We start from the raw sequence: 18,554 nt of genomic DNA on the forward strand, positions 1-18,554 counted from the left end.
AGTATATATATATATATGTAAACATAGGAAAATCATGGAAAATAATAAACATTGATGAAAAGAGAAGAAGAAAAATTATAAAAATATAATATTTATAAATAATATTGAAACAAATTTTAAAAAATCATATAGATAAAAAGGCTGGAAAACAAAATGATTATTTATAAAAAATAACAATTAATTAGTGACAATTCATAACAATTAATTAACAATTCAGACAATTAAACAAAATAATTATTTATTTATTTTGTGTTCTGGGTTCTTAATATATCTATATTTTTAATAATTTTTTAATATTTTTTAAACTTTTTAAATTTTTATAATTTTTCTAGGGCTTCTTTCATTAATCCTTATTATTTTCCATGTTTTCTCTATATTTTTAACTTATTTTATAAGTTCTATATACTTGCAGCTTATACACAGTTAATGAAATTTATAGATTTTCTTAATTTCGTTTTTCTAATTTTTCTATTTTATTTTATTTTATTATTCTTATATCGTTGAACTGCCGACCCAATACTGAGTTTGCAACTACCGATGTTCAACTACGTAGCCTTGAAATTTTGAACCCAATTCAGANAAATTTATAGATTTTCTTAATTTCGTTTTATTTTTCTATTTTATTTTATTTTATTATTCTTATATCGTTGAACTGCCGACCCAATACTGAGTTTGCAACTACCGATGTTCAACTACGTAGCCTTGAAATTTTGAACCCAATTCAGAAAACAAGGGAACTTCTGGATGAAGTATTGGGGGAAATTTGGCCTCGTGTAGAACTCAAGGACTCTTTAATGGAATTTATCCGCATTTGCGTTACGTGGAGTAATAAACCAAAAAAACCTCTCATTTCTAGCCTGACGTCGAGGAGACTGTAGCCCATTATCCGTTTACCATTGCAAATATTTTTTGCGTCCGCAAAGTGGTTAGTGAGCCGGTTGCGGAATTCGCATCAACCAGCCATCGCTGGGATCGAACCTGGGTCACATCATTGGAAGGCGAACGCTCTATTCCCTGCTCTTACTTGCTTAAAAGCCAGGATCCTTTTTTTTAAAAAAATGAAAAATTACCAAATTAAAGATAAGTAAGTTCAAAAAATCTAAAATTAAAAATTAAAATTAAAGGCGAACTCTCTCTCCTCTGAATCCCCACGGCTCTCATAACTTGTTGACCAAAGTCTATGAAAGAACTCTTTTTTGGGGATGTAACATGCAAACAGGCTTCCGGAGAGAGTTTTAAGGAAGACAGTTAAATATGCAGTGTATTTGCATCATGCGTACTTGCACCAAATTTGTTATAGATCGATTTAGAATTGCGAATTTGTATAAGATATATACAAACATATAGACATGCTGCTTTAATTATATAGATTTTTGGCTAGACCCTAGAGCCATTCAGACTATATACTAGAAAATGAAAATAAAAATATAAAAAGCATTAAAGATATGAAAGCTATATTTTTCTATTTTGAGAACCACGCTTACCCCTCTTTTTTGCCCAAAAATCAGAAGCTTAGATAATTAGAATATTTATCTAATTGTTACATTTATAAACGCGTTTTTTTAAATAAATATTAAAAAAAGGAAACAAACTAAAATTGATTATTAAATTTCAAATCAATCATATATTGTTTTATTTTCTACAGTTCAAACATATCTTTTGAAAGATTTAATTCGATTTTTCAAAACAGAATAAGAGTTTCTTGGAGAATCTTTTTAAAAAAATTTCTAAACAGTATATTAAAACTGTTTGGATTGCTTCCAAGTTTTCAAACAATATTAATACTCTTTACGAAAATATTTCGTACTGCTCACAAAATAACTATAGGGTACAAATAGACTTATTTTTTATAAATTTAATTTGGCAAACAATGTTTCATACATCATTCTAATGGCTTGTTACATGTGTATTATAAATTAAACCTTTTTAAATTTAATCCGGAAAATATGTTCTGAAAATAAACAAACCAATAATAAACCACTAAAATATGTAGGTACAATTAATTATAAACATAAATTGTATTTATATTAATTTTAAAATTCCTTATAATTTATTATTTTAACTAATAATATTTCTTAATTTTCTTTATTAACAGAATAATATTTGTTCCAACCAGAAATGTCATTAATATACAGTAAGGTAATTTTACCAGTGTTCTTTTTCTTGCTAACATTTTTGTTTGCCTCAGCCAATTTTGTATTTTTTTAACCTTTCGAAACTTTTCTGACAGTCATGTTAAGTAGATATTTATCAATAATACTCAATAGCCCATAGTTTCGCTCAGTTTCTTTTTTATAACGAAATAATCTGACCATTGAAAGAAAATTTTATCTCTTTTATCTTAAAATTTTATCTCTTTTATCTCAGCAAATTACCTGTTAACTCCTTCCTTTTCGCTCCCGTGAAAATGTCGGGGCGAGGTTTCGCCCTCTATTTCTCACTCCCGTGATATTGACGGGGTAGAGTGTCCACTAGTAACGCGCCAATAAGAATAAAACTAATTCATTTCTTTTACCCGGAAAGCATTTTATTTCTCATTTTACACACCAGATGGCAGTACCAGGATATTTTTAAGGTAATTGTAGATAGTTAGTTTATTTTTAACTAGATATCAGCACTAATCAAATACGTAATACAAATACAAAAGCCAACTAAATAGACACTTTTATGACCGTTTTCTTGAAAGTTATACGATAGTTAAGGGGTCAAAAGGACTTTAAAGCTATTCCTAAAATTCAACTAATAAATTAAGAGTGAAAATTAGAAAACGTTTCAAGCATTTATGGAACTTGGTAAACCTCTGACCTTTCTTAACTCCTTAACTCGATACATTTCATCGCTGTGTTTCTTTAACTCTTCAAATGGATAAATTTCACATTTTGCACCTTCAACGAACAGCATTTCCTCATCGCGTAAACAAAGATTGACATGTTACATTTATCGATGCTAAATTACACCAGGATTGATTTAGTTAAATAAAATAATAATTGCACGAGGCAACAGAGATATGCAATAATTTTGAAGTCCCATTTAAAATAGAGTTCAAAACAAATTTTAAGGACCCATCACTTTCTTAAGCTTCGATTATAATCGAAAACTCGCACAATGCTTTTAGAAAGTTAGTTAGTTATGCCATCATTTCTTTTTTCATTTTAAATCAGATAAAAAATTGCATTTTCAAACCTTTTATTATTTCATTTTATCATTTAGTTTCATTATTTTCTTCTTTTCTGCTTTGCGTCTGTTTGTTGATTTACCTCAAAAAGCGATTGAAATATCAATTCGCGATCGATGGCGATACAATCTGCTTACATCATTTAGAATGATAACTTACGTAGGTATGAGGAACAGAACTGAAGTTGCAGTTTTAGCATTCAAGAAAAACGAAAAATTGCCAAAAAATTCGATTTAACGATAATGTGGCGATAAATTATGCAAATAGCAGTAATAAAATGACCTTGTGTTGACATCAAATATAAAACTCTTGTAAAAATGTGTTCTCGTTTGCTGGTCGAAAATCGGACAAAAGTTTTATTGGCTAAAATGTCTGCTATCGCAGATAGGAAATGATAGTATTTCATATCACCATCAAGCTTTGAGCTTTGTTATAGACTTGAGTACTCTAGCTAAGCAGAAAATAGTTCCAATTGGGATTGAAAGACTGCCCTAGCAACGATATGAAATCAAATTAATAAAAATGCAGTTCTTGTTAATCTTATACTTTTATACTCAGCGTTTAACATAATTAAGTAAAATGTTTTATAAATAACAATCTCATCATAGTGTTACTAAATAGTATGTGAATACAATAAATATTTTTTGAGAGTACTCACAAGTAGTACGTTTGTACACAAGTAGTACCTACGATGTGTTTGATACTTCGAATAAATGAAATATAATAATTCATTTTCTTAAAGTTATAATTACCTTTAGCATACCTCTTGCTCACCATGTTTGCCTATTGGAAAGTAACATTTAGTTCTTTTTTTTGACAAAAATAAATCCAGTAGTTACTGCCAGATAAAACCTATATCGGAATATTCAGAACACTGATATTTTCGGCAAAAAATAAACATAAATACTCATATATTATTCTACTATAATTACTCTTATCCACTGGGAATCAAAATTACCTTTAATTAATAATAGTTGAGCCTTAGTAAGTATTCGATGTGAACATATGTTATAAAGTACGAGTATAAATTTCACTAATTAATGGGTAAGTCAGTAAGACTCGAAATCATTGCTTGATTGGATCTCTTGATAAAAGTAGTTTTTTTTTGAAAATGTGAAAAATTATGGCCAAAAAACGCAATAAAATTACCAGACATGGCATAAAGTGGTAAAGACAAAGAAAGTAATGATTTTATATGTGAGTATTCACAAATGGTACTTTTCACCTAAAATATGTTTGACACTTCGAGTAAATGAAATACAATAATAGATTTTCTTAAAGTTATAATTACCTCCAGCATGACATAAAATTTGCTCACCTAAATTATGTTATTCTCGATTTGAAAGTAATATTTAGACCTTTTATTAGATAATCCAGTAGTTATACTGTCAGATAAAACCATTATCAGAATATTCAGAGCACAGATATTTTACGTAAAAAATAAATGCGCATAGATTATGCTTCTATAATCACTCTTATCCACTGGGAATCTAAATTACCTTTAATTAATTATAGTTGAGCTTTAGTAAGTCTTCGATGTGATCATCCGTTATTAAGTTCGAGTATAAATTTCACTAATGATTGGTTAAGGCAATAAGCTTCGAAATCGAATTCGAAATCATTTCTTGATTGGATGTTTTGATAACTGTAAAGCTTTTTTGAAAATGAGAAGGAAAAAAAAATTATTGCCAAGGAAAACGCAAAAAAAAACCAGTTAAGGCATAATAAAATAATAAAGGCAAATAAAATAATGATTTTAATTAATGAAATTAGGGATTTCATAATAAAATGTGTTTTCTGTTTCTTTGCCAACGAACATATTTCAAGAAAGAAATTATTTATATTAATATCATTAACAAAGTCACTGAACCAATGTTCATATTTCTATTACATAGCGACAAAAAAGTTCTTTATTTCTTGTTCGCATAAGCAACAAAGAATTAAAATATCAGGTGAGTGAGCAATGATAAAGATGAACGCTTGTACCTGCTTGTTTGAGCCGCGATGGCTCAGGGGATAGAGAGTTCGCCTTCTAATGAGGTGAACCGGGGTTCGATCCCGGCGATTGAACCCCGGTTTACCGACCACAGTGCTGACGTGAAATATCCTCAGTGGTAGACGGATCATGGGTTAGAGTCTCCTTGCAGTCAGGCTAGCCGTGGGAGGCTCTCGTGGTCTACCTCTCCATGTAACACAAATGTGGGTTACATGGAAAGGTAGATCAAAAGTCCTCCACGAAGGCAAATTTCTCCCTATACTTGATCCAGGAATTCCTTTGTCTTCTGGATTGGGTTCAAAATTACAAGGCTACGGAGTTGATCATTAGTAGTCGTAAACCCAAAAATTGGATCGGTTGTTCAACGACGGTTATAAAATAAAATAAAATATACCTTCTTGATTAGAAACTTTGAAATATTGTTTTCTCACGAGGACAATAGAAAGCCGAAACAAACTGAGGAAAAAAGTGGAGAAAAACTGAACGCTTAAAAGCGATCAGTTCATATCAACGGACTGTTCTACATTTTTATTTTACTTATACACATCAGTTTAGGCAGGTTCAATAATAATTCAGAACAATATTTTGTTTTTCATGAAGCTTTATAATTACCATGGGAAAGAGAATTTTTCATTTTTTATCTTTTTCTTTGGTTTTTTTTTAATCATTTTGCGTATTTATGTCAGCTAAAAGGTGCTACGAGTTTTTGTAAAAATGAAAAATATGGCCTGTCTTCAAAAGCTGAAATTCAAATACTTGTAGAAGTTCATTTCAGAAACGGTATTAGCATACATGCAGAATTAGCAAAAATCTACTTGAGTCCAATGAGTGGATGCGCGCTCGAATTATGAAGCAATAAAAACGAATTGCGAAAGCATTTCTAACACTTTCTAAACTAAGCTGTAATACTTTTAGAGTTAGGTGCTGACACACTCCAAAACTCGTGTGAACAATTACTTTATTTAAAGTTAATACCAAATTGAGCGTTCATATATGAGTGTAGTTACATATGAACACCGATAATTGAGAAAGCTTACACCAAGCTCAGGTAAATTTATTCCATTCAAGAATAATTTTCGCAATTTACATTTGAAAATAGTTCAATAACAACGGTAGACCGATTGCAATCGAGAAGGTGTAAGCGCGATGCTGAATATTCCACTGAAATAAAAGTTAATTGTTACGTGTCTGTTTTTAATTCAAAAAATTCTAACAGTTATGAGCTGTAAGAATCATGATGTAATATTAAACCAAATTTATAGTTCAACAATCCCAAAAATCATGCAGGCAAAGCTTTATTTCTAATACCAAATTGAGTATTCAGATACATTTTAACTGGTGCAGTTAAATCTAAACACTAGTAATGGAAGAATGTTTTAACTAGTCTCAGGCATTCACATCATTCATGAATTATTTTCCTCCACGTTTGAATATCGTCAGTTCATAGCATTAGATTGTTTACAATCAAACACGAGATATTGAAAATTTGTTTTATTGTAACTTGTTAACTATTGTTTGTTTAAACTTATTTAAACTTTTAGCAAGGTAATGACTACATTTATATTTCAATTTCAAATATCTGTCAATTGTATTTAATAAGTTTATGTTTCATTTCCCCTTGCTTTTACTTTTTAAGCATAGTTCAAGCTTGCAAATGTATTACCCTCTCTGTGCTGTGATATTTACAAACAGTTTTTTAATTTCAAGTATACGTTTCTAATGTTAAATAATTAAATTATTATTACTTTAACTTAAAAGTAATTTTAACGACTCTTTTGTGTATCATATCTTATAAATATTATAAATTTTAGTGTTACTGAACACCGAAAATAGAAGCAAAAGCATCAAAATTAATGGCACTATTTTAAGTGTAAACAAGTGTTTATACCAAAAACTATACTGAGTGTTTGGTTTTATCAATAATTAACTTTATTTTATCTCACTACTTTTTGTGTAAAAACGTTTCCATCACTTTTGGTGGTTAGATATGCTAAAATTGTTCAACGGTGTACAACTTAAAGATTTTCTAAATATAATAGATTTAAATATTATAAATTTTAGTGTTACTGAGCACTGAAAATGGAAGCAGAAACATCAAAATTAATGGCACTATTATAAGGGTAAACAAGTGTTTATACCAAGAACTATACTGGTGTTTGATTGCATCAAGAATTAACTTTATTTTATTTCACTACTTTTAGTGCAAAAACGTTTCCACCACTTTTGGTGGTTTTATACACTAAAATTGCTCAACGGTGTATAGCTTAAAGATTTTCTAAATATAATAGATTTAAATATTATAAATTTTAGTGTTACTGAGCACCGAAAATGGATGCAGAAACATCAAAATTAATGGCACTATTTTAAGTGTGATGCAATCAAATACCAAGAACTATACTGGTATTTGATTGCATCAAAAATTAACTTTATTTTATTTCACTACTTTTAGTGCAAAAACGTTTCCATCACTTTTCGTTGCTCGATACACTAAAATTGTTCTACGGTGTACAGCTTAAAGATTTTCTAAATATAATAGATGAGATCATTAGCGAGGGCAAAGTATTATTCACTGTATAATAAACTGTTAAACTAAAAGCTTTAAAGTCCAGGCACAATGTTTTCCAAAAAATTTTGAACAGGTCGTTAAATAATTACGGATCAATAAAAGGCGATACAAAAACATCTTCATTATCCTATTATGTAGGGTAAATAACGGAGGCTTAAGTTTAAAACTTCAATATTTATATTTTATGATCTTAAAAGCAATAAGTAAACACTTTCTGACGGATGGTACGTCTTCCAATAACTTAAGTACGGCTTAAGAAATGAATATTTTATCACTTCTATATTCTAAAGAGAAAAAGAAAGCCAAAGAACAAAAAAAGGATGAAGTGAGCGGAAAGCATGCTAAAGTAAAGAAGAAGGAAAAATTATAAAAAAAAGAATGTATCTTTCCCTATTACCTAAGCTAAGATTTAGGGACCGAGAAAAATTCAAAGAAATTCAATTTTCCACTATCCGGATAAAGCGAGTGTTTTTTTCTGAATAAATCTCAGTAAATCTACGTATCATATAAACAAATAAATGATAATATAGAAATTTTATAAAAGTAGCTAGGAGCATTTTGCTTTCTTTCAATAAGATTTATGTTTTCTATTTATTTTGAGAAAAAATGGTCACAATAGCATTTTTATGGTGGAAAATACTAGGTCGTTTTGAAAAGTAATAAATAAGTTTACTGGCAATTCTATAAATTTTAAGTATGAAACGATTTGAAATAAATTTAAGAAAAAAATCAGCTATTGTTGAAGGAAGTTTTGGCAATGACGGAAAATGTTCTCTTTGTTTTTGAACGAACTGTAAGTCAAAAATAAGACGACGTAATGTTAAGAAAACATTAGAGGTATATTGTAAATCAGTGTTTCCCAAACTTATGACTTTTGTGTACCCTTTCTAAATTTTTCGTAATGCTGTGTACCACTAATCAAAAATGAATGTATTTTTTACTATAAAACAATTACACAAAAGTTAAAAATCACAAACGGCTGTTGACACAACTAATTGTTAACTGTTAACTCTGCAGAAATTAATTTCCCTTTATAACTCTGCAGTCTATTGGCAGAGTTAACTGTTAACTCTGCCAATAGAAAAATACGTAATCGTAAATTTTAATGACTAGCTTTGTTTTAAAATAAAATTTTTGACATTTTCTTTTGTTGTAAGATATTTCGCATTAGAACGCGTACCCCCGCTGAACTGTTCCCGTACCCCTGGGGGTAAGCGTACCACACTTTGGGAAACACTGTTGTAAATAAACCAGCAATGTTAACTGATTTTAAATGCACAGGGTGTTTCATAATTGCCGCTCCTAAAGTATAATTTTGGAATTCTCGTAATGAACGACAATATGTGTCGACAATATTTTAAGCTACAAAATCACGCACAAAGACGTACTTTCTCTAAATAAGTATACCTATTTTTCAACGGATTCGGATTGCTGACCCTCAAAATATAGGGGTAGCCGATATCCAGGAAATATAGTCCCTTATAACTTGGTCAGGAGAACAATGCGGATTTCTTAATATTAATTTTACTTTTTGCGTCTTTCGTCATATCTCTAGAACATTTTAAGCGAGTTTAAAAAATTTTACACACAATTATAAAATTCGTTTATAAAAAGTTAATTCCACGAAATAAATATTTAAAAAATAAATTTTAAATAAAACAATATTTTTATAAAAAATAAATTTTAGTAAATATTTATATATTTTTTTTTGTCATTTAATTCCATAACTGTAGAAAAGATTCTGAATTTTAAGGTAGCAAATGTCTTACTTCAATTTTATGTATGTAAATTAACTTGGCAAAAGGCAAAATTTGAGCTGAGACAGGTGCCTGAGAAATCCAATTTTAATCATATGACTTCTTTAAAATTTTACTTCTCAGTAACTATTCAACCAATTTCAATCAAATTTTACATTTTATCTTGTAAAATTGCATATTTAAAAATTATGTAAAGAAGTATAAATTAAAATTCAAAAATTTTTCGACTATTTTATTTAATAAAATAATAACACATATTTACTATTTAAAAAAATTTATCTTTTGCATGATATTATCTTTATATAAGAGAATCTTCTAATTGTGTGCTGAAATTTTTTCAATCCACTCAAGAAGTTCTAGCGATATGGCGAAATACGCAAAACGTAAAATTAACATTAAGTGGTCTAAACCTTGCATCGCTCTCCTGACCAAACTATGGGGACCATATTTCCCAGATTGAGGTTGCATCCTATGTTTTGATGATCAGAGATCCAAATCCGCTTTGTGTCTGGTTTCGTAACTTAAAATATCGTTTGCACTAATTGATTTGCATACTTGAGGTCAGTCCCTCGAATCAATAATGTTGATTCCTAAAGCGTAAAGATCAGATCATTAGATAAAAAGCTATTCAAAGTGGTCAGTTTTTATTCCGCATCGTACATAGGAGTAACATAAAGATAATATTTGATTAAGAAATAAAACAAAATGTTCATTCACGAATTCAAATTAAATATAGCATATATAATGAAATTAGCTCATTAAAATCAGTATTGCTAACTATACGAATAAAATGTACCCTTATATCAAAGATAAAGTAATTATTATAAAATAACTGCTTAGAGTTCTACAATTTTAAATAGTTAGTATATTTTTTTAATGAGATGACGTTAAGCTATATAACATCGAAATAGAAACCCTTAATTTTTTTTATGAAAGTAATATACAAAACATAACTAAAAACTATAATTTATCTTGCTTTAATTTAAATCTAAATTGCTCAATATTAGATATAAATTTCTATTTCTGATTTTAGATGGAATAATTCTCTTAGCAAGTTCTCGTATAATTAATCAGCTTACCTGCATCTTTATCTTCCTAAGATTCTTCAAAGATATTAATAAATAACTTCAGTTCATGACTCAAATAAATATAAAACTCATTTTAATAAGTGGCGCTTTAAATCTGATATTAATTCCCTAAGCAGAGCAATTTAATTAAGACTTATACGAAGATTTATCGGACACGAATGTAATCAGGAAATATGATATACGTTCATCTACTCTGAAATTTTATATCGTCGTTTAAATGTATATCATAGTCACGTCGTATGCAATTACGAAATGGATACAAATGTACATTTTTTTTACAAATTAAGTAAATTGGATTCTCTATGTTGCTGAAAAATATTTTGAAGCATTGACATACATTATATATATATATAATAACATCAAATTACAGAAACATTGAGAAAGGTAAACAGAAACGTCGTAGAAACTGTCACAGACCGAAACGCCCTCCCTCTCAAAGTAGAATCCAAGGAGAGATGAAATTAAAACAAGCAGATTTGAATCAGAAGTCAGAAGTAGAGATGCTTTCGATTATACACTCATTCTCCCGTACAGAAGTAAAGAAGCCTTCAATGCAACAAAAAGAAAATCCTGTTATAATTTACAGAAGAAAAAATGTTCAAAAGGCTTTCAATACGANTATATATATATATCACATTTTTGGATATTTTGGGAGTTTGGACTGACCGCAATTTTTAATTACCTTAAAATCACTGAATCACTCAAATTAAATAAATATTACTTTAAAAATTATGGTATAACATTATACGGTAAAAATGGAATTTACGATAGAAATGAATTTTAAGGTAAAGCGGATTTTGCTGTAATTTGGGAATTGCTATTGATCTTAATTTTTACAGAAATGAAGCAGCAAAATCAATGAATCTCTTTAATTAAATAAATATTACTGTAAAAAGTACGGTATAATAGTAAAATTGATTTTACGGTCAAATAGATTTTACGGATAATGGATTTTACGAATAATGGATTTTTCGAAAATGGATTTTTTTTTCACGGGTTCTTTAAACCGTAATTTGATTCGAAATTCTTTACGGAATAGGTCATATTTCAGATTTTATCTTTCAACCTCAGTTGATTTAAAATGTTTTAATTTTTCTAAAGAGAAACAAAACCAGAAATACCTCATCACGAAGTTCGTGATGAGATATTTCTTTTTGCCCCCTTATCGCAAACTGTCACAATGATATGAAATCTTTCCTTCCCCGACAAGTAGGACATCATTTGTAGACAGTCCTACATGAAATATAAATGGTACTAATTGTTATAAATTGATGCATACATCTCGCTATTATTCCATCTAAGGAGAATGCATATAGGATCCTAGGAGTCCCTAAGAAGTCTAAATTTTTTCGGATAAAAGCGTAACTGTTCCATATTACAGATCGTCTAGACCACCAATTAATCCCAACATATTCTTTGGGTTTCTAAAGCTTAACTCACTCATTAAGCCCTGTTTTCTCACATTAAGCAATTGAAAATAGACACAACCGCAAAAGCAAAATGTATCCCCAAAATCAAAATCGTTAAAAATACTCGCACAACTTTCTTTTTGAGTAAATCTTTGTTATTCTTAATTATTAAAAAAATAATAAGCAATAAGTTATTTTATAAAAAATACTTATATATATATATATACACATTTTGGTAAAATTACCGAATATTTTTTTTAATAAAAGGAACTATAATTCTGGTTAACAAAGCCATAATCTATCGTATTTCAGCAATTTATTTCATATTTATTTTGTTCACATGGTAACGGTTTATCGAAAATTCAGGTTTGCAAAATTATAGTTCTTATTATTAAACATTTAGTAAAAAAACATAGCTGAAAAGCAAAGTTTACCCAATAAATGGTTTTTCGTGCCCTACTAAATTTCTCCACATATACTAAATTTTATTACACATTATAAAACCATATTTTATTGTTAATTTTACCAAAACCATTACCATAGCCTTTCGGTAAAACCTACAGAGCTTTTTATGTTTTCAGGGAGAAAGAGACATGATAAATTTTACCATATTTTGGTAATTTTGATCTTCTCAAAACTGCAATATAAAAAACTGTAAAATTCGAAGAATTGTAACTAATATGCGAAGTTTTTATCGCTTTGACTATAAAAAAATATTCATCGAATTCGTTCATATTTTTTAATTATTCCATGAAGCAGAAAAGTTTTACCGTTAATGCTATGCTCAAACCGAAAGTGTGTTTTTTTTTAATTTTTTATTTCCTGCCATACAGTTACCATTTTTTTCCTCATAGAATGCTAAATTAGGTAATTATACGTAACACGGTATTACACGTTCATAAATATAGTTTTAAATTTTCCTCATATAGATAATATTCTAAATATATTCCATATGATAATTATGTAACTATTATGACGGAACATGGTGCTAATTCAACTAGATTTGATTTATCCAACTATTGCTCTGACTACAGCAGCAGGATATTCTATAAGCCATTATTTCCCGTCGTGCCTTTATACAAATTTATAAAAGGATAAGAGGGTTTTAGTAACTAAACACTTAATATGCAAGACTAGAAAATTGATATATATATATATCTATATCTATATCTATATATATATATATATAAATANTTACATTTTATTTATCTAGTACAACGCGTATTTTAGAGAAAAACCATTTTAAAAGCAACTAGTTGAACTATGCTTAATACTTTGTACCTTTGTACTTTGTGTACTTTATATTACTATTTAAACTAATGAAAGTACTAAATAACCTAAAAAACATATTACAATATTTAATACAGTAGCTAAAAATAATGCAAAATATTGTGTTTTCTGAGCATTAAGATACAAAAATTTATATTTTGAGATTGTACTGATGCAAGGTCAGCGGTCTTATCAAAAACGGGGATTCAATTGAAAAACTATTACGAATAAATTTTAGTAAAATTGTTTGACAAATATATAAAACTTGAATAGGAATTTTTCTACATCGGAAAAGCTATTGTAGACATGGGAACAGATCTTGAATAACTTTTTTATTTACTAGCCAATTTTATACAGCGGGATATTGTAGATCGTCAACATTCAGTACATTTCCAGAATAGTTGCATAATTGCACTCCGTAGAACTTTGTTAAAGATGGTTTTTAAGGTCTATTTCTAATTTTCTTTTTACTCCATTCAAGGAAATTTGGAGATGCTTTATCGCATTGTTTAGAAGAATATAATTTAATATAGATAAATTAAATAAAAAACAAAAGTTTTAATACATATAAATTTTTTCACGTACAATGAACTAAAACATAACATCGGTGAATGATGCCGTCTTCTGCTTTGCGAGTTACTTTACATCACCCCCAATGAGTTAAATATATCGTTAGGACATGCACTCCGTGTATTGTCCTTTCGGACCATTTCCTCAAGTAAAAATAGTTTTATTAATTTATTAAACTTAAGATTGGTTCTTTGCTTTTAAATAAATCAAATTGAATAATAATTTTCAAGTCTATTGATTTGCGTTTAAAACGTAAATCTTATTATAGGGAAACAATCGACAAAAGTATTTTAATTAAAATATGTTAATATTTATTTTCCAATAAGGGTTGGATTGACGTAAACATCATTCAGGTTGTAATTATAGCTTAACATGTAATAAATTAAAGATTTATATATAATAAACTACTGTATCAAGTTTGTTCCTACTAGATTCATAACATATTCAAGCTATCCCCATGTAGTGGGGCTAATATGAACAAAAAAAGTCTACCTTTTAAAAAAGCGATTTGTTTTTTCAATGTAAAATTGCAAAATTTAGGTAAATGTCTGAACTATTGTTAAAAAACCATTCAAGAGTAAAAAATTATATTAAATGGGATTTTTTGGCAATCGAAATTTGTAAAAAATGTCCACCCTAACCCTCCTCTGCCTCTACTTATACGATGTAAATGAGTTTACTATTTTCAAATTTTTAGGTATTCTTAACAATTTTTAATGTAACAAAACAAAAACTAAGTGATAGAATAAATATCGATCAATCGTATACAGACATTAATGACAAAGCCAAAGTTGACAAAACTGAGATTCGTAATAATTTCACACTCCAGTTAAGCTTTTTTTATTCTAAGTCCATTTACATAAATTGTGTTTGTATGCCTATACAATACATGCATTTTAATACTCAGCGAATTGTTTGAAGTGAAGAAGAATGGAATTATTAATATTATACTGCTTTTGACACGATGTTACATATGCTGAACTCAAACTAAATTGTTATATTATTTGAAAATTAATCATTGTGGTAAATAATTGTGTTTCATTTCAATAAATTTTAATTAGCAATATATGATAACATTAGGCAAAGTAGATGCCTACAGCAACGAAACAAGTCTTCATAACATTTTGTCTTAAAATCTCAAACAAACGTTGTATCTCGCTTTACTAAGTTTACACTTACCATGATAGAGAGTTTATTTATTCAATAAGTATTTAAAATAAATATTGCATTTAATTTTACAGAATATTTCATTGCAAAACGCTTTAAGAAATTTTCTAAATCTGTTTAATTGTAATATTTATACTTGTATAGTTCTTTTGCCTAATAGACTGCAATCACGCAAATGTAAAATCACCGGCACACAATTAATCATCTTTATTGAAGCAATTGATTTAAAGTAAAACAAATATCTGTGTGGAATGCATTCTTAAGACAACTGCCTTAGAAAACATTTTTACATAATTAATAAATTGATTAATTTTATGATAGAATAAACCACTTGATAAAATTTTTAATTATTATTCTAAAAAATATATTTCGAAACATTTTCGATTTTAAAGTATAAAATATTTGAAATGAAATCTAAAAAACGTAAATGAGCACTTATACATTCAAACTTTTGAGGCGCAAAACATTCACGGAAATTAAAATTTATAGAAATTATTAATAATAAATATAACGTATGAATAATTAATAAAAATTATTAATAATTATTTTAATAATAAAATTTCACATCAATTAAGTAAAACATTAATCCAAATGGAATATCATCAAAATTAAAACGTTACATATCACATGTTTAGTTTCGTAACCTGGAAAAATTAAAAATTCTTCATTTCATGTACCTTAACATTCCTTTAGTATCTACTTAAAAACAAAACAATTTGCAATTAAATATTTAAGAGTGGGTTTTTCGTACAAAAATGTGTTGGGGATGTAGTTAACTTTCTTAAGAAGTTCAGTTGAAACTTTCATTGTTTTATTCTAAACCATTTCAGTTTATTTCGTTCCCTTCGTTAAAAATAAGGAAAATCCGTGCTATGTGATTTGTGTCATTCGTGACTTACTGTCGTGGGCACAACGTTTCTTGTGTAAATATAATGACATCTGATTTTTCATCATTCTGACTTAAACCAGTTTAAAAGTAGCCTACTAAACCATTTAAAGAGATCAAGAGTTTTTTTCTGATAATTGGTAAAGATAATAATGCTACAAAGTGAATTTGGTAACAACGGGAGAAAGCAACAAAAATAAACGCGTGTTAATATAAGAAATCCACAGAAAAAATTTAATATCTTAATCAGGTTTTTGAACATTCAACGTTATTCTAAGAGCAATTATTTTTCTTGCGATGGTATGTGTTCATTTTTCGAACTCCAACTGAGGTTTGAGTTCGTTACGAAAATGTTTTTTCTTAATCAAGGAACTTGTAGACTTAGCGGGTTGATTTAAGTCAGTTTCATAAAAGAAATATTAATAAACAAATAATAATAAACATATCAGACATGATTAAAACTGAAGGGCAGGGTGAAAAAATTTTGGATCAAATTAATTTAAAAAGTGCGGTCACTCAAAATGCCAGTAATTACTGTAAAATCACAGTTTACGGGAAAAAAAAATGTGTAACCGCAAAAAAAAAAATTTAAAACCGTGATTTCGACAGTAATATTACTGTAAAATAACTGTATCATCGAAACTAAATAAATATTATTTTAAAATTACGGAATTAAAATTGTACAGCAAAAATAGATTTTATGGTAAAAGTATCTTTTACATTGCAACATTCTTATTAAGTATTTTATGTACACCTCTTTTATTGTACTTTTTATGGTTTGATACTTCTTATATCTTTAATAAATAATGACTATATTTTAATTGTATGATTTGAAATAATTACATTTATTCGATATTTTATGCCTTCCTTTATTTATACAGAATGAAGTTTAATCTCATAACTTGAAGGCTTTTATTAATTTTACAACAAAAATTTTTATTAACGTGACAAAACGTGACAATAAACGTGACAAAACAAATCATTCAAACATTCGTAACTAACTATTTCATGAAAAAAGCATAACTTGCCGTTATTTTACATCTTTATTTATAATAAATATAATAAAAGGAAATATGTATCATTTTATAAAGCAGTGAATTACGCAAAAGTATAAATTATTGGTACATTACAGTATTAGTATTAAAAATAAATCAATTTTCTGTAAATAATTCTTTAATTTGACAAATTTCCTTAATTTATTCTTTATTCTTTAATTTGAAATTATTCTTTAATTTGAAATGGTTTATTCAACTAATAAATTTCAAGTAATTTTCCACGTAATGCCTATATTGGAATTTACTTTTTAATTTGGATGCAGTTGAATAATTAAACGGTGATACTTTTTGATTTCATAATATACTTCCAATTTTTTCTGCCCCACGATGATATTATTTTCATGTGCGGAACATAGTTTGCCTCTCAAATATTCCAAACTTGATACATTAGGATATAATATATTTCATAAAATATTGAATAATTTTAACAATTCTTCTTCTTTAATCCACTATCAGTTCATAAAGTATATGCTTTAAATCACATTGCAAAAATCAGTACTATAATATAAAAAGAAACAACTTGAGGTATCAAATTTATTAAAATATTTAAAAAATATTTTTCGACGCTTTATCATAATTTTCTTTTTTTTTTGCTATTCAATTCTGAAATTGTAATATAATTTTAAAACGAAATATATTTTGTTAGAAAATTTTTGCAGGGCAGTACTATATTACATATTTTCAATGTTATAGAATTGTTTTAAAGAATTTGCATTTAAATATAATTTAGCTATTTAAAAAAATAGAAACGAATAGGTGTTCTGCTATAGATATCGCAATTTCAGAAAACTAATTTCTATAAAAAAAAAAATGATAATGCATGATAAAAAAAGACATCTTTTATTAACCACTTAAAATAATATAAAAATGCATGCTGCAATATAATTTAATTTATTGCTTTTGAAACATTTTTTATTCAATGCTGCTTTAAATTTGCTAAGAAGCATTCAACAGGTGCAATCGAAGTTTTTATATCAAAACTTAAATCAGGATTACTTCCACTGATTGTAGGAGAAAAAAAAAATCGTAGAACTTACCTGGAAATAAAAGCGCCAAAACCGCCAGAGGAGCGAGAGCAACTAACATTCCTCTTTTAAGATAAGGATATCCATGCGACCTCATCGTGAGAAAACAACTGTTCGAATAGCAACGCGTCCCACAGCCCAAAGTGGGACCACATCGGACCGGCGCTGATACTGGCGCCACCCCCCGTCAAACTATGACGTCACGAGAAATAGGAAATCCTATCAAACATTAAACACTGAAAAAGAATTGAATTTTAGAAGATTACTTTCATAACACTTTACTTGGATTTTATTTTTTCGCCAAGAAGTGTGATTGAAAGTGAATGATTTTTAAAATTGGTTGCAGTCTGAAGTTTCAGACACTGAAACGAGGCACAGAAGTTATCTAGCTTTTCCTTCGTTTAGGTTGATTTGCGAGCCGAGGTAATGTTAGACGTTTTCAATTTGTGTCAGTAATATTAAACCGGGTATAAAGTTTCAACGGACATGCTTTAAAAATTAGCTCTAAGATACTTCGAAAAAAAAATAATAAATGTTATTTAGAAAATACTTGACTTTAACGCATCAAAATATTCTAGTTTATTTTCTTTT

General features: G+C 28.1%; 1 protein-coding gene across 1 annotated transcript in view; it reads right to left on the minus strand.

The window, feature by feature from the left end:
- The window catches only part of LOC107447418 (uncharacterized), an 87,534-nt gene extending 69,426 nt beyond the window's left edge, over nucleotides 1–18,108 (minus strand). The window contains exon 1 of the mRNA XM_016062333.3: nucleotides 17,976–18,108. Within this exon, the coding sequence (XP_015917819.1) occupies nucleotides 17,976–18,060 (85 nt within the window). The 5' untranslated portion in view covers nucleotides 18,061–18,108. The remainder of the gene's footprint in view (nucleotides 1–17,975) is intronic.
- Between the last annotated feature and the right edge of the window lie 446 nt (nucleotides 18,109–18,554).

Source organism: Parasteatoda tepidariorum, chromosome 4 (genome assembly GCF_043381705.1).
Source record: "Parasteatoda tepidariorum isolate YZ-2023 chromosome 4, CAS_Ptep_4.0, whole genome shotgun sequence".
Lineage (NCBI taxonomy): Eukaryota > Metazoa > Arthropoda > Arachnida > Araneae > Theridiidae > Parasteatoda > Parasteatoda tepidariorum.